Source organism: Pteronotus mesoamericanus, unplaced genomic scaffold, assembly GCF_021234165.1.
Source record: "Pteronotus mesoamericanus isolate MK-2021 breed Mesoamerican mustached bat unplaced genomic scaffold, CSHL_Meso_final contig_171, whole genome shotgun sequence".
In the NCBI taxonomy this organism is placed as follows: domain Eukaryota; kingdom Metazoa; phylum Chordata; class Mammalia; order Chiroptera; family Mormoopidae; genus Pteronotus; species Pteronotus mesoamericanus.
Window position 1 is genome coordinate 1,702,368 of NW_026555070.1, and position 21,690 is coordinate 1,724,057.

General features: G+C 41.1%; 1 protein-coding gene and 1 pseudogene across 1 annotated transcript; both read right to left on the bottom strand.

Annotated features, from left to right (window-relative positions):
* Positions 1-1,209: 1,209 nt before the first annotated feature.
* On the bottom strand, positions 1,210-16,201 carry ZFP62 (ZFP62 zinc finger protein). Its single transcript, XM_054566305.1, has 2 exons — positions 16,146-16,201; positions 1,210-5,284 (listed from the first exon to the last, which is right to left on the bottom strand). Coding segments are annotated over exons 1-2 (2,718 nt in total). The 5' UTR covers positions 16,147-16,201; the 3' UTR covers positions 1,210-2,567.
* A 1,712-nt stretch (positions 16,202-17,913) lies between these two features.
* LOC129065013 (histone H3.3A-like) lies at positions 17,914-18,401 on the bottom strand (annotated as a pseudogene).
* Positions 18,402-21,690: the final 3,289 nt, after the last annotated feature.

Consider the following 21,690-nt stretch of genomic DNA (forward strand, 5'->3'; position numbering starts at 1 on the left):
TATCTGTCCTTAGGTAGCCTCAAGGTCAAGGCCCGGAGGCCTGGGTCCTGTTTCTTTTGGATCAGAATCAATGGAAGCCTCAGTGGTGGTGTGTCCCAGTGCTCAGTGGGCTGGGGCACTAGGAATGCCCCTTTGAGTGGTGCCTCTCCTGAAAGTAGGTGGCACAGCAGGTCCAGGTGTAATTCAAATAGGTGCCTGTGTATTTGTGTGAGAGAGACTGGGCCCCCAAGCCACTGGTACACTGACAGCCCCAGCCACACAGAAACCATAGGTAATGCAATCATCTAAAACATCTCTGGTTTTATCTTCAGTAAATGGAGGTGAATCAATGTGTCTGGTGACTCCTAGAAATGGGTATTGCATGGTCTACCCCCTTTCTGCCCACTGGGTACCAACCCTGCCAGAGACTGGCTGCTCTTGAGGATGTATGAGCTTTTCTGATGCTGCCTTTCATCAGGTCAACCCATCCTCCACATCTCCCTCTTAAAAAAAAAAAAAAAATTAAAATCATTGTACCCATAGTTATCACTGTTGTCTCTTTTTCTGACTCCCGGTGCTGTGTTTTAGTTCAGCATTCATTGGGGTGGCTCTGCTTATGGATTTTCTCCCTTATATATATATCCTTTATTTATTCATATTGCCTAGTGCTTAGCAGCCAGTGGACTGTGTCTAGCACATCCTCAACAAGTATTTCCTGAATAAATGAACTCAAGTCTGTGGAGAGGATGATGTTTGTCAGTGTTGGATGACAAAGAACAAGAGTGGTCATGACATTTCAAAGTGGAGTTGAGCAGCAGAAATGCTTTACTTTTCCCTTTCCTAGTCACATCCCTACTTCCTCCATCAAAATTTACTGGTGAGAGTTTGGAGACAGAACGAATTATACTCTGAGAGAGACAGACAGTCAGACATGTAAATTTTGTGGCTAGATACATGAAGTCCTAGAGAGAAAGGCAACTATTTAGCTAGAGATTTTTTTTTCTCTTATAAAAAAGAGTGGATTTTGGAGGCAGAGAAACCTGATGAATTATTCAGCTTCTAAGATAGGGCCCACCCACAGTATTCTTGGACAGGTTATTTAACTCTCAGAAGACTCTCCTTTTACTCTTTACACAAAGTTAACATTTTGTTAAATTCTATCTGTTTGCAACAGAGGTGTTTTCTGTGCAGGGGTGCCATTCACAGAGCCTGCCCATTCCCAGGAATTATGATCCAGCCCTAGGATGTGAGGCTCAATACATTCTGCACTTCTGGTAGAGGTACCACCTAACTGCTAGTGAAACCCGAGATGCTAGCCCTGGGGGATGAGCCCCTGCTGCCCTTCCTAGTTTGCACCTGGCATAACTTACCCCACAAAGATGTAACACAAATGGCTTTCCCTCCATACTGCTCCTTCTAAAGTCAGGCACAGCCTGTTTACTTTTGAGGACTTTATTGGAGATCCATCTTATCTTGCCACAACTATCTGGCTCTTCATGGCCAAGAAAGAGTGAGCCCTGAACAATATATTCATAACATTTTACAACAGATAAAACACACATTAGTGCATGAAATCTTTACAATAACACAGTCCAAACAGTCTATCATTTAACAGGATTAAGAAGCAGGAATTTCCTCCTATTCCCCTATTATTGGTAGTTACTTAGCTTTTTAGCTCCTGTAATAAAATGCCCTCCTTCTCAGCATTCCTATTCATAGGAATCCCTGAATAAATTCTTTTTGTGCAAATTCATATTGAAGACATGTTCCCTTAGTTACTGAGTATACTGTATTTCTCTCAATGGTAGAACCTTTTATTTGCAGTATAATGTGTGAGGTTTTCACTCACCACACATTTATCATTGAGAGGGTTCATTTGAAATTTTTAAAGGTCACCCACTCAACTAGTGTATCACCACATTACAACAGTATAGTCCAATCAACCTGAAATTTTTTGGAGTGACTTTCTCATATCTCCTGTTAGATTGATTAAATCTACACTTTTTTAATAAATTTCCCTACAACAAAATTCAAATTTTGTTTCAGAATTGGTCATCACCTCGCCCCAAACTATTAAATTACATAATAAAGCTTTTACTTCATGAACACTACTATTAAATAAATTTATATTCCCTGAAGCCTATCTGTCCCTGAATTTGCCTGCTGGAAGCCCTTCTTGGGTTATTTCCACTGAACAATGTATAATTGGACTCAAAGATATACCTGAATGTCCCACATTTAGATTCACAGAATTTACCAAAATATTAACTTTCTAATGGTGACTGTGACTTGTAATTAAAATCCTTTCCTCACCCATGTGTTTCCTTTTACATCCAGAAATGTCTGCTTATTTTAAAGGTTTTATTTTAACATTCTATCATTCTGATAGGTTTTATCCCCATTATAAACTATATTATAAGGGCTCAACTACCTTGACACTGGAGGCTTCCTTGAAGCATAGAAAAGATTACTCATGGTTTCATTTGTACTATGTAAATTATAAGCCATGAACAAGGACCTCAGACATTCTTACATTCATAAGGTTTTTCTACCATTTGAGTTCTTTGAGACTTGGTAAGCTCTGCCTCCTACAGGGACAAGCTCATCCTGGTCCCATCCAGAACATTCCCACCCTCATGAGTTCTCCTGTGTGTTGTGCCACTATAACTTCCCACATTTGGCACATTTAAAGATTCCTCTCCTGTATGGGTTCTTTTATGCTTGGTAAGATCTGACCTGGTATTAAAAGTCTTCCCACACTCATTACACCGGTATGGCTTCTTTCCAGTGTGGATCTTTTTGTGTTGGTCAAGGACTGATCTATAATTGAAGGACTTCCCACACTCACAATTATAGGGCTGCTGACCACGGTGGATGCTTTTATGGTTGATAAGACTTGAGTGTGAGATGTATGCTTTCCCACACTCATCACATTCGTAGGGTTTCTCGCCTGTGTGAATCCTTTTATGCACTGTGAGGCCTGAGCTATTCCGGAATGCCTTCCCACACCTATCACATACATAGGGTTTCTCCCCTGTGTGGATCCTTTTGTGTTGAGAAAGGAGTGAACTGTAACTGAAAGATTTTCCACACTCGACACATTTAAAAGGTTTCTCCCCAAGATGGACTCTTTTATGGCTTATAAGAGTTCTGCTTGAGAAAAAAGCTTTTCCACATTCATTACATGTATAGGGTGTCTTGCCAGGGTGGGTACTTTTATGGTTAATAAGGCTTGAGTGTGAGATGTAGGCTTTTCCACACACATCACATTCATAGGGTTTCTCCCCAGTATGAATTCTTTTATGCACTTTAAGGCTTGAGTTGTTTCTGAAAACCTTCTCACACCTGTCACATTCATAGGGCTTCTCTCTAGTGTGAACCCTTTTGTGTTGAGAAAGGAGTGAGGTGTAATTAAAAGATTTCTCACACACATCGCATTTGTAGGGCTTCTCCCCAAGATGAATTTTTTTGTGATTCATAAGGGTTCGGTATGTGATGAAGGCTTTTTCACACTCCTCACACTTATACGGCTTTTCCCCAGGGTGTACACTTTTATGATTTATAAGGCTTGACAGTGAGATGTAGGCTTTCCCACATTCTTCACATTTGTAAGGTCTCTCCCCAGTGTGGATTCGTTTATGTACTTTAAGGCCTGAATTATTTCTGAAGGCTTTTCCACACTCATCACACCCAAAAGGTTTCTCCCTCGTATGAATCCTTTTATGTTGTTCAAGGGCGGAACTATAATTGAAAGATTTCTCACAATAGCTACATTTATAGGGTTTCTCCCCAAGATGGATTCCTTTGTGGTTTTTAAGGCTAGAACGTGAGATATAGGCTTTCCCACACACATCACATTTGTATGGTTTTTCCCCAGTGTGGAGCCTCCTGTGGACTTTGAGACCTGAATTGTTTCTGAAGGTTTTCCCACACACATCACATACATAAGGTCTCTCTCCAGTGTGAATGGTCTTATGTTGAAGAAGAAGTGAGTTATAGCTGAAAGATTTCCCACATTCCTTACATTCATGAGCTTTCTTCCCAGGGTGAATACTTTTATGGACTGCAAGGCCTGAGCTATAGCTGAATGCTTTGCCACAGACATCACACTTGTAAGGTTTCTCTCCAGTGTGGATCCTTTTATGCACAATAAGGCCTGAGCTATTCCTAAAGGCCTTCCCACATTCATCACATTCATAAGGTTTCTCTCCAGTGTGGATGACTTTATGCTGAATGAGGAGAGAGCTATAATTAAACGATTTCTCACACTCATCACATTTGTAAGGTTTATCTCCAAAGTGGATGCTTTTATGGTTTAGGAGTGTTCTGCAAGTAATGAAGGCCTTCCCACACTCATCACATTCATAGGGCTTTTCACCTGTGTGGATCCTTTTGTGAACCCTAAGGCCAGAGCTATTACTGAAGGTTTTCCCACAGATGTCACATTCATAGGGCTTCTCCCCTGTATGGATCCTCTTGTGGACTCTGAGACCAGAGCTGTTCCTAAAGGCCTTCCCACACTCGCCACATTCATAGGGCTTCTCCCCAGTGTGGATCCTCTTATGCTGGTCTAAAACAGAACTATAATTGAAAGATTTTCCACACTCATCACATTTACAGTTCTTCTCCCCAGAATGGGTGCTTTTATGGTTTATAAGGCTGGAATAGGACATGTAGGCTTTCCCACATTCCTCACACTTATACGGCTTCTCCCCAGTATGGATTCGCTTGTGAACTCGAAGGCTGGAGCTGCTCCGAAAAGTCCCTCCACAGTCATTGCACTCATAGCGTTTTTCCCCACTGTGCATAATTTTATGTTGAACAAGGCGGGAATTATATTTGAAGGACTTCCCACATTCATCACATTTATGGGATTTCTTGTCAGCACTGGTTTTCTGGTTCAGATGGGAATGAGAGTTTCCATTAACATTCTCCACACATTTGCCTTGTTCACTGCTTTTCTGTTCTATAGGGATGGTCTGGTGTGTAATGTGCTTTGAGCTCAGATGTAAGCTTTTCTCAGATGCCTCGCCTTCTTCCTGTTCTGTCTTTATATTTGCTGTGCTTTTGGATTTTCCAATCTTTTCCCGGATGCTACTTCTGTCTTCCTTCATTCTTTTTCCCTCAGGCTTTTCCAATTGGTTCTCTATCTTGCTATCCCAATCACAAGTTTCACCAACCTTAGATTGCATACGATCCTTGTGAAGACCTTCCACTTTTAGCCACAGAGGTTCTGCATTTCCAATATTTTCATATTTGTCAGTTGATTCCTCATCCTCAGTGCCCCTCGTCTTGAAATGTGACACTAAACCAAGAAAATAAAAATGATACTTGTTCATTTTATTTAGAAGAAACTATGAGAATTACATCCAAATTCACTCATTCACTCAAGTGTTTACTGACTGCATGTTGTGTGATAAGTACCATTTTTAAACGCTGATATACAATGGTGGACATTTCAAAATTTCTGCCCTCCTGGGGCTAATGTTAAAATGCAACAGCCCTGGATTTTCAACAAAGCAGAGAACTCTCCTCTTCTTGCATAACAGCTTAGCATAAGGGTAAGTTGAAATGAGGTAGAGAACCAAGGGCAACATTGATCAGTTTTTTTAAAATCCCACCAAGTAATGGAAAAAGAGGGTAGAAGAAATCTCTGAAGCAGAGGACACAGATTAATAAGACAGAAACTAAGAAGACATAATCAATAGAAGAGAGGCAAACTGAAGATGAGGCGAAATCAGTACCTGGGTGGAAGTATTGGAGAGGAGGTTATAAAATCGTAAGAATAGTCATGTTAAGGATGATAAAGAAAACAAGCCTGTTGGTTTGGCCTCCTGGACTTCGCCTCCAAGGAAAACTCTGATCCCAGAAAGTGGCTAGTTGGGTAGTCTGGGGCGAACTGTAATATAAAGAAAAGACACTCCAGCTTGCCAGGCAAAGAGGCTTTCAATCCTACTTCAGGAACAGGATAATTGCAGTCAGAGAATATAAAATATCAAAAGCAAAAACACAAACCATCAGGCAAAGGAAATAGTTCTGCCTAAGTTGAGATACCTTTGAAATACCTAGCTGTGTGGCCTAGAGAAAGTTATTTAAACTTTTTGTGCCACAGTTTTCTCATCTGTACAATGAGGTCAATAGGATTGGTGTGAATATTAAATAAGAGAACATGTGTAAAGTGTTGAGAACAACGACTGTCACTTGGTGAGTGCTATATGCTATTATTACTTTGTTATTTATTCAAGGTCAGGTTATTGGATCACAGTTGAAACTGAAGATAAAGGGCAGGACTCAGGAAAGATAAACTCCTTTCCAAAGGAGTTTAGGAGCCAGGCCGGATCATTTTGTCCCCGTGAAGGTACTCTACACAGCTGGTACTCCATCAATATCCACCTACTGACAAACTGACTCCTAAGAACAAAAGAAAGAGTTCTAAATTCCTTATCCTCAACCTTAGAAAATTAGACATTTGTAATTAGATTTAGTTAAAACATGGATCTCTCCTCTTACCCTGGTATCAGGCTCTCTTAGGTCAGTACTCTGGAATTCTGTCAATCCTACTTAGAAACTCTGTGTGTAAATGTGAGGAGGAAGCAGAGGCAAAAAAAGAAAAGTAAGATATATATTCTGGAGTGGACATGTATAAAGGACAACACAATCTAACTTATGCTTATGGAACTGTAACGATGGACTCAAAATTTACAAACAAGAAGCTAAGAACTCAGGATGTCACTAGGACAGTAAAACAAAGCACCACTCAGCAGACATTAAACCAAACGGTGGTTCAGACCAAAAGGTGGTCAACTGACAAAGCTTCACAAAATGACAAGTGATATGAGGTAAGAGTTCTTCAGATATCTGACAAATGGTGGCTTGGCCTAGTTCCTTGCTCCATTTCTTTACTACTTTGGGCAGAAAGTCCACGTCACTGGGTGAGCACTGAAATTCCAGAACCATCAGCAGCAACACATGTTTTATCTGTACTCTGAATCCTGCTTCCATATACCACAGGGACTCTGCTCCATCCAGACCCTTTGGCCTTTATGTTCCTACAGATGGAAAACCAAATCCCCGAAAATAAACACATAGAAACTGCTAGAAAGAAAAACAGAAACGGAAAAGCCATGAGGGGAGACTAGCCATGCTAGATATTAAAAGAATATCACAACCCTGGCTGGGTGGCTCAGTTGGTGGGAGCATGGTCCTGTACATCAAAAGGTTGCAGGTTCAATCCCTGGTCAGGGCATGTATGTAAGCTGCAGGTTCAAACTCCTGTTGGGGCACATATGGAGGCAACCAATTAATGTCTCTAACATGGGTGTTTTTTCCTTTCTTTCTCTCTCTGAAATCAATCAACATATCCTCGGGTGGGGATTTTCTTAAAAAAAAAAAAAAAAAGTTTAAAGTATGTCACAAAGCCTCTACAACCAAAACAGCATGGTACTGGTTCAGCTGATAGACAAATGAAATAGAATACAAAGTCCAGAAACAGTCCTAATTACATATAGAAATCAAATACATGATAAATGTATCAAAAAATTGGGGCAAAGATGGTCTTTTTATTAGTGTTAGAGCAAGTATAAAGCCATTTGGAAATAAAATTAGATCCATTCTTTACACCATACGCAGGAATAAACTCCAAATGGAACAGAGCTCTAAATATAAAAAAGTGACACTACACAAATACTAGTAGAACAAAATATGGGTGAATGCCTCTATAACTTGGGTGTAGAGAAAGCTTTCTAACTATGACGCAGATGAAATAAAAGATATTTTTGACTATATGAAATTACATGTCAAGAATACCATAAGCAAAATCAAGAAATGAATGACAAAGTAGAAGAAAACATTTACATTTATGTAAAGGCTAGTATCCTTAAGATAAAAAGAATTTTCAAAAACTGAAGAAAAATAGACTAAAAATCATACAGAAAAATGGGCAAAAGATGCAGACAATTTATAAAAGGAAATATTAAAATGTTCCTTAAACTTGTTTTCAATTTCACTCACAATAAGAGAAATACAAATAAGAACTAGACTAAAATACCAATTCTCACCCATCAGATTGGCAAATATTCAAGAGCCTGACAATATTTGGCTGGTGAGGCCGTGGGGGAAACAGGCACTCACACGTTGCTGGGAGTGCAAACTAGCATAACTTCTGCTGAGGGGAGTTTGCCAGTGTCAAACACAAGTATGAATGCACGTACACATCAATCCAGAAATTCCATGTAGGAATTTATACTGAAAATACACTTCCAAAAAATACAAAAGCATATATGCACAAAGTTATTTATTGTAGCATTATATGTAAATACAAAATCAGGAAAACTACCTACAAGTCTACACTCAGAAGAGTGGGTAAATGAGCTATGGCACATGTACATAAGGGAGTGCCACAAAAGACTGAGGAACATCTTCATAAATTGATTGACAGGGAGCAATTTCAAGGATATACTGTAAAGTGAAAAAGTATATATGCTACCTTTTGGTAAGAAAAATAAAAAAACAAGCACATATCTGCTTATTTTAACAGTAATGACAGAAACCAAAAAACAGTGAAGAACATTACCTATAAGGGGCGGGGGAATGGAGCAGCTGTGTGCAGCTTTTGTATAGTTTTTACTTATGCAAACATGATAATGTTCTCTAGATGCAAAGAATAAAATTACATCAATGAGAACGGGAAGGGGGAACACTGCTATATGAGAAAGCAAATGAAAAGGAAATCATTTGTGTTTCTTGTGAAAACCACAACCACAAGAGGACAAAAAGAAACAAAGAACTAACCCATATCACTTAGATACATAACACATGACTATATGCTATATATATTCAGTTTAAGGGAAGGCTGGAGGGGGTGGTGGGGAAGAGCTGCAAACAAAAGAACTCTTTTTAGATTTGTTTTCTGTGATGGTATAGGCAAAGTAATTTTGGAACAATTTTAAATGTGTTATGGGACTGAGCAAATGTGTTTAGAGTCAGGGCTCTCCTGGAGGAAGAAGAGACATACAAATACAGAATATGGGAAGGCAAGAGAGAACACTGTAGGGTAAAACGGAGGTATTGGTGTTAACATGTGATTTCTAACTTATTCACATATATGTATATTTGGGTGTGTATATATATTCCCTAGCTCTGTCTGCCAAAAAGCAAAAACACCTTAGTGGTAATGAGCTCATCTAGCATCCTGTTCTCAGTCTCTGTTACCACTGCCACTAAAAGGAACTAGACGGATTCCAGGCTGGGGACAGAATACATAAAAAATGAACTGGAGCATCTTGTTATACCAGCAAGTACAGAGGTGCTCAGAAATGACAGGGGCATGTCACAAGACCACCAGATCCAGCTTGAGTACCCAATTCAGGGTCCATAATAATTTAGTTCAGTTTACAAGTGCACCTGCCCACACCTCCCTGAGCATTCAGTTTTTGACTAAAAACCGCATGACCTCCATGCCCCACCCTCCCTATTCACTTGATCTCACCCTGAGTGACCTCTTTTTTGTTTCCCTGGATGAAAAAAAGCCCTCAATGGGAAGCATTTTGCCAATGTGGAAGAGGTGCAACAAAAACAGTGAAAGCACTAAAAGGCATCAAAATTGACAAATTCAAAAACAGTTTTGGCCAGTGGGAAAAAAGTCTCAATAGGTGTACTGCATCAAATGGAGAGTACTTTGAAGGTGACTGAAGTTTAAACATGTTAAGAATAAATACACAATTTTTTATAAATAAATTCTGGGTTTTATTGGGTCCCCCCTCATACTGCTCATTGCTTTTATCTCACCATTCCACCTACTCATCATTGGGTCACCTGAACACTGAAAAGTCCAGTTGACCCCACCAATCAGAAAAGGAATGATGTAAGTTTGTGAACTTTTCCCTAGCAACCCATCTCTTTGATTGTCATCCCCTTGCAACATGCATCTTCAAAAACCCTGTTCCATTCTCCCTACTTGGAATATGTCTTTGGTTTATACTGAACGCTGTACTCCCCAATTTGCAAATCCTATCAGAATAAACTCCCTTTCAATTTCTCAGGAAAAACCAATTAAGTACAGGAATGAATTATAAACCATTGAAAACAGGATTTCGTAAGTCCATGCACATACAAACAGAGGAGGAAGAGAGGCCTTTCAGCAGCATGCCAGTGCCAGATAGTAAATGTGGAGAGAGTAGTAGAGTTGGAGAAAATGAAATCAGCATTCTGCAACTTTCAGAACAAAGAATAAACTGAAAGAGAATCCTCAATGGATTCTAAATCTACGGGAAATTTTGACAAGAAGCAGTATAAACATTCCTCCCCCAAAGACTGCAAGGGAAAAAACAGTAATTACACAATGGAGAAATTAGAGAATGCCTTGGCCAAGTGTTATAAATTAGTAGAGTATCACTGTGGGGACAGATGGACATCATGTGCTTCCAGAAGTGACACTCTGAGGATACATCACCTATGAGAATGCACTACCTGAATTAAATCACAAGGAAACATCCGGTAGATCCAAAATGAAAAATGTTCCACTAAAATGTATCTGTATTCTTCAAAAATATCATTTTCATAAAAGACAAAGAAAAGCTATAGAAATGTCCCAGATTAAAGAAGGCTAAAGAAACTTGACTACTAAATTTAATACATGACATGGAGTAAATCTGTACTGGAAGGAAAAACTGTTATAAAAAAAATTGTTTCAACTGACAAAATTGGAATATGGTTAGACAAAAGTGATGTCAACTTTCAATTTACTGAAGTCGACAGTTGTACTGTAGTTATTTAAGTGAATATTCCTGTCCTTACTAAATATATACTGACAGGGTAAAGGGCCATGATATATGGTTTTTGGGAAAATACATACGAGGGAAAAGAAAATGAAATGTTAACTACTGATGAATGAGTTAAGGGTGTCACTTCACTATTCTTATTCTTGAAATTTTTCTGTATATTTGAAACTATTTGCAAATAAAAGTTTTTTAAACTGTCAAAAAATAGATTTAAATTCTATCTTTCCTGCCCGGTATTGCTTTTGCCATCCTGCCTCCTATTCACAGTTGTCTCTTAAAAAAGTGATCTTCACATACCCATCCCACCTCATGCATCACCTACTCAGTCTGATTTCTTCCACTCAGACCATGTTGTATTAGCTGCTTCTGGGCCAGGAGCCGACTCCCCCGCCTGCTGTTCTTGGATGTTCCTGGCCCCGTTCCATCCTAGGACCTTTCCTCTCCTGACTCTACATAGTCTTCTGGAGCAACTCCTTCTATACGCATGGTTCCAATCACTCACACGAGCCATCTCACAGATCCTCATTTCTGGCCGACCCTTCCCTTCAATTACAGGCCCTCGTAAACATCCTTGTCCTCCCCCTATTTGCCTAAATCAAAAGTGGACTTTTCTCTTTATCTCTGAAAGAGTCCCTAAGGCCAGCTGATTTTACCGCTTACACAGTTCTCAAGTCCCCACTGGAACTCCATTTCCACTGCTAAGCCCTTAGTCTAGGTCCTCCGAAATTCTCTTCTGAACGTCTGCTGTAGTCTCCCTATCTTCATTCTCACCCCTATCCAGTTCTTCCTCCAGGAGCTGTCAAAAGTTTTGGGAAATACACACCTGATCATTCCCCAATGCCAAATCTTCCCAGGCTACTTAGTATGGCACTTGAAGCCTTTTGCATACAGCCACCTGGAGTGACTTGAGACACCAAATGGGCCATGCTAAATAATCCCTCTCACCACTGCACACTGGTCTTCGGCCCTGATGGACCCTTTCTCTTGACCCTCTCTGACAGGTTAATTCTTTGTCCCTTTCAGGTCCTCTGGGATTCCCCCAATTGGCCACTGATTGGCCTGCTGTGCATGACCACAAGTATCTCACTGCTTACCTCTCTGACCTAGGTAGAATCCAGCAGTTTCCTTGTTTCAGCCTTACCTAACCTCCTCTGTTTGGGTAGGGGGCACAGTGTTCTATCACTCAATGCAGGGCACCCAATCCTCTTAATGGCTGAAATCAAAAAAGATCAATATAAATGTGTATCTTCATTGAAAAAAGATGGTTAGCAATGAGATTCATAGTATTCAATACTGAGACTAAGAAAGGCCAAAAGCACAGGCAGAAAAACTCCAAGACAACATACAACTAGCACTAAAGTAAATGTTGCCACTGTAGCTTGAATGTGTACAAGATACATTCAAGCTTGAATGTAGCTTGAATGTGTCTCCCCAGATTCCTATGTTGAAATCCTAGCCCCCAAAGATGAAGGCATTAAGAGGGAAGCATTTGGGAGGCACTTAGGACATGAGAGTGGAGCCCTCATGAACAGGATTAGTGCTCTTACAAAAGAGACCCCACAGAGATCCCTTGGTGCCTTGATCTTGAGAAATAAATTTCTGTTGTTTATAAGCCACTAAATCTGTGATATTTTATTATAGCAGCCTGAATGGACTAAGCTACTAAAATGCAAAGGCAATGAAGAGAATGTAAAAAATATTCTTATAAACAATATATAGAAGATGCATTCCAGTATGTTCTCTCTGAGGTTGAATGCTGCCCAAGGAACTTAGATTACAAACCATATTCTGTTTTTGCCTTAGGCACTGGGCTAGTCCTGGGGATGCAGACAGCCCTGCCATCGAGGAGCTGGCAGATTAGGTGAGTCGGGCAGGAAAATAATTAACACATGATAAAAATGGCAGAGGCATACACAGGGCACAGATCACAGAGGAGGGTGGAGGCAGAAGGGATGGAACTGTTTCGGAGGGCTAGGAAGAGCTTCAGAAAAGAAGTAGCTGCAGCAGAGGCAAGAACTAAAGGGAGCGGTGTTCACCACCCTCAGGACATCTGGGGAAGGCACAGGCACAACTGGACAGGGGGGCAAAAACAAGGGCTGCCCATCATACTAAGGAATCCTGACTCGATCCTGAGAAGTTTTAGGCAGATCCGCAAACTCAGATATGCATTTGGGATGATCGCTTACTCCATTAAATCAGGAGTTGGTAAACTTTTCCATAAAGGACCAGACAGAAAATATTGTAGATTTTGTGGGCCACATTCCATTCTGTCATTCGTTGATTAATTAATTAATTATTTGTTTAATCCTCACCAGAGGACACTTTTTTTTTTTTATTGATTTTAGAGAGAGAGGGAGGAAGGAAGAGAGATAAACATCAATGTGAGAATTATTGATTAGTTGCTTCTTGTATATGCCCCAACCAGGGATCAAACGTGTAACATAGGTGTGGGCCCTGACCAGGAATTGAACCCTTGACCTTTTGGTCTACAGAATGATGCTCCAACCAACTGAGCAACCCCGCCAGGGCTGTCACTTATTTTTTTAATATCCTTTTAAAAATGTAAAAACCATTCTTAGCTTGCAGGCCACACAAAAACAGGCCACAGGCTCAGCAGTTTGCCATCCTGTTAGATAATATCAAGGAATCAGAGTTAATTTAGGATTGTGTGATAATGGCATTTTAGATGTTAAAGTGTCCTTTCTTTTCTTTTGTAAATTGGAGTATGCTGGGTAAAACGGCATGATGTCTAGAATTTCCTGTAAAATATTTCAACAAATCAAAAATAGAGAAAGGTGAAACAAACAGCAGAATGCTGACAACTGTTAACTCTAAGCTGTGGGTATATGCAGTTCATTGTACTACTCTACTTTCCTGTATATGAATTTTTTCAAAATAAAAAATTAAAAGGAAAAAAGAAAGGTCACCCATAATAGTTGTAGAGTGAGGAGACAGAGAACTAAACCCTGGAGCCTGGGAGATTATAATCCAATCAAAACAGCTGACATAGTGGCTGAGCCATGCATACCCCATGACACAAAGAGTTACCCCAAAAGCATAAATCCTGAATACAAAGGGCCAGAAAAGCTTTGATTTCTTCAAAATTCCAAAGGCTGAATTAGAAACTCCTCTAACCAGTTCTTAACAGGGAGCATGACCCCAAAGCCTGGTTTCATAAGTCTAATGTCAGCCACAGAAAGCTATCTATCTACTCCTTACAAACCACACATGACCCACAACCTCTGAGCAGCTCTGCACTTTTCATGTTCGACCACCACCGCCTAGAAAAGCTCATGCAGATAGCATGAACCTGTCCTTAATTCTTGCCCCAGAGTCAAGAGCCAATTCTCAAGAGCCTAGACAACTCACTAGGCAGCAACTGTGGCTACCTCTGGTGTACATTGCTGCGTATTAACAACTTCCTGCAGCAAGCAAAAGTGCACCATGCCAGAGTAGTAACCACATTCCACGGGACACATCTGGATTCTGTATCTTAAGTTCTTGGATATTGTACTTGACTTGGAGATGACCACGCCATCTCTTCTCTCTCCAGAGAGAAAAGAGGGAATGTGAGCACAAAATGCTTACTAATTTAGATGAAAGAGTACTCAGGAAGTGGGGGAACAGGATAAATGAGAAGAGATACAGAGATGGGACGTGAGAAATATGGTTTGTGCTTTAGTTATCACCGCATTTATAGTTTATGATAGTAGACAGTTAGCTTGAGATGATTCTATTGCTTATAAGTGGAAATAAGGATTCAAGGGGATTTTTCCTCAAAGTGAAACATGAAACAGAATATTCTCATACCTGGTAGTGGAGAAGAAATTCTAGTTAGACTTGGGAGTAAGCTAAGCAAAGGAAATTCTGAAAGGGAGGCTGAGAGATTTTCTGGAGCAGCAAAGTCTTGCTTGAGAAGAGTCGTTAAAAGAATTAACTAGGCTAGTGGAAGGTTAAACTTCATAAACACAAGTCTCAGGAGAGAGAAACTACTTGGTTTTGTTTTTTAAACACTACATGAGTTATAATAATGATTTGGTATTGGTATTGAACAATCTACCAATAACTGGCTTAACTGATGTAAAACAAAATTTGATTGTTTACTCACAACTCTTAAAAGCCCTGCTCAGATATGCCCTAGTATGTCACCGAAAGCGTCATAATAGGAAGTAACAAAAATTGGGAAGACCCTAAATGTCTCTGATTCGATCTAAAAAAATTATGGAAAATCCGAAACATCCAAAACATCCAAATGACAGCTAATCCAATACCACAGCGCTGTAAAAACAAAACGAAACAAAAGAGCTCTCTGTGTTCTCTTGATCTCTAGGACAGAGTCAGGGAAAGCTGCAAGGGGCAGAACACCGAAGCGACCTGTGTGGGAAAAAAGGGGAATTAACCACATTCGCATCTGCCGGTATTTGCCTAAAGAAACTCAAACTGAATGTATTTAATGAGGTCGGGCCTAGGAAGATGGGTGCACAGGAGGAAACCTTTTCCCTGACAACTTTTTAGTATTTTAAGTAACTGAACTATATGAATATATTATAGATTTAAACATTAAAAAAAACCCCACCAAAAAACCCCCATTTGCTTTCAAAAAGAAAACACGCCTAGTGGCTTAGTCCAGCCTAGTGGCTTAGTCCAAACGTCTCAGAATGGCACGCGCAGCCCTGGCACCCGTCATCTTTCGCACCCCAACGCCTGGGTTCCCGTAGGCTGTTGACGTTTGGAGCCTCCTCCCCAGTTTACTCCTAGTTTGCGGAGCCCGCGGCAGGTCCGGGCGCACCCCCGTGTGTTCCCTGGAGAGCTACCCCAGGCAAAGGGCCGGGAAGCACCTCCCCGGGGCTCGATCCGCACCTGGGCCGGAGTCTCCACGTCATCCCTCCACCAAAGGGGCGGGGGGAGAGCTTTGGGGGGAAGGGAGGACGAATCTGGTCACCCCTAGGGGTCCCTCTAACACTTGAATTCACTTTCAAGGCCCAGGGCCAAACTTAACTGCAGCGAGGGCACGACGGGGACAAGAGGACGGCATTTTGAAGTGCTAATTTTCTCGACTCCCTCCCGCCCGAGACAGCCTCGAAGAGTTGAGAAACACGAGAGCGGGGCGTTTCTCTGGACTAGGGGCAGCCCCAAACCGACCCAGGTCGCTCGGACAGCCGAACTGGCGCCGGCAGGGAGCCCAGTGTGTTCCAGTGGCGCGCCCCACACCCCTCGGCCAGCCCGCGATCTTCCCTCCCCTCAACTCCCCCGAGGTGTATGAGGAGCAGGCACGCTTCCTCCAGACCCCGCCCGCGACCCAAGGGGCAGCCAGGACCGGCCAAGAAGGGAAAGGCGTGTCAGGAGAGGGCCGGGGGCGGGAGCGCGGGCGGCCGCGTACTCACGTACTGGCTGAGGCGGCGCCGCGGGAGTCCAGCCGCCAGCGGGACAAAAGCGCGGACGGCCCGGCCGGAAGAACCCGCGCCGGCTCCGGGGCACTTCCGAGTTCTCTCTGGGAGTCTGGAGGACTGACTCGGTGGTAATTCCCTCCGTTCGGGCACGTGAGCTGTAGTTCGTGGGTAAGGCGGGTTATGCCGTTACTGTTTATTAAGTGCCAGCCGGCTGGCGTGCGCGCGAGTGTAGTGAAAGAACTGTAGGCGAACCTTGTTCTTTTTGTGGTCTTTACATTCCGCAGGGGGGCCGACAATAAAGCAAGTAAGAGCCGGGGTAGAATAAACACCTAACGACCTATGTACCTAAATACAGGACTCGCTACAACGTGAGGTGCGGGGACGCCACCCCTTCCCCTCGTACGGAAGGGAGGAGGCGGAGCAGAGCGCAGGGACTGGGGACCTTTTTGCCTTTCACAGCGGGACGGCGGGGTGGGTGGGCTTTGTGGTCGCCTTCTGGGACCAGAGCCCACTGACCCTGTGGCGGCGCCGTCCGTGCAGTGATCCCCAGTGTTGGCTGCCGAACTCTCGACCTAAAATGTCTTCGAAAGCTATCCTTTTATAGTTAACATCTAAATATTTTTTTGGCCTATTGCTAATATTGACATTTAAAAAATAAAACTGCATATCATTCTTTCAAACGCATCTAATGGAGTCTAAGTCAACAATGGTTTAACTATCACCCACTTTTTAAAAATGCAGATAAATTGACATAACATTGTTTCAGGTGTAAAACATGGTTCAATATTTGTTATATACAAGTATTTATTGTGAAATGATCACCACAGTAAGTCTAGTTAACATCCATCACCATACATACACACATATTCATGTGATGAGAACTTACAAGTTTTCATGATGAGAATTTATTCTCTTAGCAACTTTCAAATATGCAGTGCAGTATCAGCTATAGTCGGCATGCTGTACGTCCCATCCCAGGACTCCTGGGGACCGCACACTCCCAATCTGTTCGCTAAGTTTTCTTTTTTCTTTTTTAAGACTTCTTTTTCCTTCCTACTTTCCTTCCTTTTTTTTTTTTTTTTAAGATTCCACATATAAGTGAGATCATAGGTTATTTATCTTTTTCTGACTTATTTCGTTTAGCATAATGCCTTCAAGGTCCATCCATGTTGTCACAAATGGCAGAATTTCATATATACATAATATATTTGTCACATTTTCTTTGTCCATTTATCCTTGATAGATACTTAACGTTGTTTTCATGTCTTGGCTATTTGTATATAATGCTCACCATTTATTTTTTTATATATATAGTTTAATGTATTTAAATAGCAAACTTACAGGAACAGCACAGAAGACAGACAACATTAAAAACATACTTGCATGTAGGACAACTCAGAAGACTATAGAATGGATGGAATCTACTGTATGATAAAAATGCTACAAACACCATTTAGTTGCCATCAATAAGAAATTTACTTGTTTTTAAAAAATCCAAGTGCTGGCATTGTCCAGAAAAATTTAACAGGTTTATTTACATTGTTATAAAGTTGAACTGCTTGAAACTTGTTCACTGAAACATCTCAACTTGCATTAATGCTTTATATCCCTGCATTTATATTAAAAAAATTCACACACAAATGAAAATGGAAAAACTGCCAATACCTGATTTCTGTCCCCTATGTTCCACTTGCAATCATATACTTAGGTACCTTTTGACCCCATGGTAAAAAAAATATCTAACATTCAGAATTACCAATAACAGGAAGAAGAGAACTTTTTTTTTTAAACAATGAAATGTTTCCCATCATAGAGGATTCTTAAGCATGTTCTCCACGTATGCGGCATGCTAGCTGGATGTCTTTTGGCATGATTGTTACACATTTGGCATGGATAGCACACAGGTTGGTGTCTTCAAAAAGGCCAACCAGATAGGCTTCACTTGCCTCCTGCAAAGCACGAACAGCTGCACTCTGGAAGCGCAGATCTGTTTTGAAGTCCTGAGCAATTTCTCGCACCAGATGCTGGAAGGGAAGTTTGCGAACTTCTGATAACGTCTAATTTCACGAAGTGCCACAGTACCAGGCCTGTAATGATGAGGTTTCTTCACCCCTCCAGTAGAGGGCGCACTCTTGCGAGCGACTTCGGTAGCCAGTTGCTTCCTGGGTGCTTTACCACCGGTCGATTTGCGGGCAGTCTGCTTTGTACGAGCCATGGTACAGAGACCTCTTTACTTACCCCGCTTCTCCTTTGGCTGGAGCTCAGCGAGCTGGAGGGGGCGCTGGCGTTAGAGAGCGACAGCGTCTGGGAACACTCACCATTCACTTTTAACAGTCATATATTTTACACCTTTTTGGGTTTTTTCCTTAAACATAGTTTTCATGTGTCTATCACAGGATTTTTATCGTAATCTAAAATTTTATTCTACATGTATCACTGGATTTTATCTTAATGTAAAATAGTTTATGTTTTATTGTTAACCCTAGCATACATGTCTGTAAAGAAATTACAATTTTCTCTCACAGATGTTAATTATTTTCTAGATCATTAGCAAAATTATATAAACATTTCAAAATTTTACTGTTAGTGGTTACACAAAATGAAATTTTTTGGAAGCACAACTTTTTTTTTAAGATTTTACATGAGAAGGGGAGGGAAGGAGAAAGGGAGAGAAACATCATGTGAGAGAGAACATGTGAGAAACAGGGATTAGTGCCCTCTCTCACGCCCGCACCGGAGACCCAGCCCCACAGCCCAGGTGTGTGCCCTGAGTGGGAATCAAATCGGCATCCGGTTTGCTGGATGATGCCCAACCCACTGAGCAGCAGCAGTCAGGGTGGAAGCACGACTTTTAATACGATGGATTTTTTAATAGTTCACGTGATGCAATTACTTGGATGAATTTTACTTTTCGCTGGAGTGAGCCAGTCAATATTCAGCCTCAATTCTATGCAGATTTACCATTTTTCATAGATGCAGGTGCTGGGTAAACAGGGAATAGAAGTTTTTCCTTGCAGCAATGTTCCTTGACCGCATTTGGCTCCATACCAGAACTCCCTGCACCGCCCAGCAAGTCTGGACCAGTACTACCAAGTACTTGAAAATTGGTTAGTGTGGCTGAGCACCTGAATTTTTAATTATGTTTAACTTAAACTAGCCACATGTGGCAATGACCACCTTGGTGGGTAGCACAGCCCAAGTGGCTTCCACTGATTCTCATGGCCTCCGACAGAATTCACACTCCAGGATGAAGGTTGCTGTGTAAGGTCAGGGGGCCTCTGCTGGAGGGAGAAGACTGAGCTTTCCTCTCTCCGCAGCAAGATGGACAAATATTTGTGTCCAAGTTAGGCTTTGCTCCTCCATAAAAGGTAGTGTGTGAACGGGGAAGGAATCATTGGAAAGCTCAAGTACAATAAATAATCTTAGGTGATTTTTATTTTAGATGATATTTTTTTCCTCCATGATCCTTGCTATACTCCAGGCACTTTTTGTTGCTTGTGGGTCTTTGCTCTCTCGCACACGTGTGCGTGTGCACGTGCACGTGCATGCATGCAGGCCTTTTCCACCTGTTCTGGAAATGTACAAATCAGGATTATCTATACCTGTCCTATCTGATAGTGCAGTCACTTTTCACATGGCTAATTAGCACGTGAAATGCAGCTAGTCTAAATTGGGATGTGCTGTAAATGTAAAATCCACGTTGGATTTCTAAAACTTAGTGGGAAAAGAGTATAAAATAGTAAAAATTATGTTGATTATATTGATAATATGTTGGCTCTTTTGGGTTAATAAAACACATTGTTAATATGAATTTCACCTGTTTCTTTTTACTTTGAATGTATCTACTAGAAAATCAGAAATCACATCCATGGCTAGAAGGCCAATAGGCATGGCTGTGAAGTCCTCAGTCTGCTCTTGCTTTGGGGCTTATTTGCCTCCTTTGGGGTGGTTCAATTGCAGATCAATGAGCTATGCCCAGAGGGGCTTAATTACAACTCCACTTATAGTTGGTGAACTTGGTCACAAATTTTAAAAATAAATGGTCCCCTTCCACTATAGCATAATAGAAGCTCATTATGTAGAATTTGGAAAAGAGAGAAAAATTTAAAAAAGTAATCACTTGTATCCTGTTACCTAGTGACAATCACTGTTACCATCTTAGCAAACTTCCTTTTCTATGGCCACGTTGAAGATTTTTTCAGATGGTTATAATTGTACTATACCTGCAATTTTTATAGTGGTTTGTTTTTTTTTTACAAATAATATTATACATGGTCATTTTTTATTTTATTACGATTTGTGATATGCCATTGAACTACAATCTTCTTAACTCTTCTGTTGTTAATCATTGAAGTTCTTTTTGATTAAGTCTTTTATTGTTATTATTAAAAATCAGTGCTGCCCTGACCAGTGTGGCTTAGTTGGTTGTAGGTCATCCCACAAAACAAAAGGTTGCTGGTTTGATTCTCAGTCAGGGCACATGCCTGGGTTGCAGGTTCAGTACGAGTTTAGTCTATTGCCAGAAATAAAATCTTTTTTTATCTACAAATAGGATGTTGATATCCCTCGAGCCCCACCCCCAGCTTCCCAGTGTTTATAGCCTGCTTTCCTTTTCCTTACCCAGCTGCAATGGAAAATAATGGCAGCGATGGGTAATGTCTGGTTCTCTGCAATGATTGCTTCTGTTGGGCATGTACGAGAGGCAACCGATCAATGTTTCTTCCTCACATTGTCTCTCCCTCTCTTCCTTCTCCCTTCCCTTCTCTTTAAAAATAAATAAATAAAATCTTTACAAAAGTCAATGCTCTTCCCTGGCTAGGTGGCTCAGTTGGTTGGAGTGTCTCCATGTGCACGAAAAGATTGCAGTTTTGATTCCTGGTCAGGGCACATACCTAGGTTGCAGGGTTGATCCCCCCTCCGGGTGCATGTGGGAGGCAACTAATAATGTTTGTCTTTCACATTGACATATCCCTCTCCCTTCCACTCTCTCTAAAATCAACAAATGTATACTCATGTAAGGATTAAAAAAGATCAGTGTTACAATAAATAATAGTGTGCAAAAGCTTTTTAAAATTTTTCCTTGGAATAGTCGACAAGAGTCAAAAAACATTGGATGCAATCATTGCAGAGAACCAGACATTACCCATCGCTGCCATTATTTTCCATTGCAGCTGGGTAAGGAAAAGGAAAGCAGGCTAGAAACACTGGGAAGCTGGCGGTGGCGGGGGGGGGGGACTCGAGGGATATCAACATCCTATTTGTAGATAAAAAAAGATTTTATTTCTGGCAATAGACTAAACAATAAGAGAATTCTGTAAGGGGTGTGGTTTCAAAATTAACATACAGAAATCAATAGTTTTATATGTACACTACAATTAGAACACTAGGAAGAAATATTTACAATAGACACAAATGAGCAAAAGACCAAATACCCAGGAATTAAGAAGCCATGGGAAACACCTATATGAGGAGAAGTGACAGCACTCCGGGGTCACAAAAGACAAACCAAATTTATGGAAAGGTTCTTGGATGCATCACTTGCC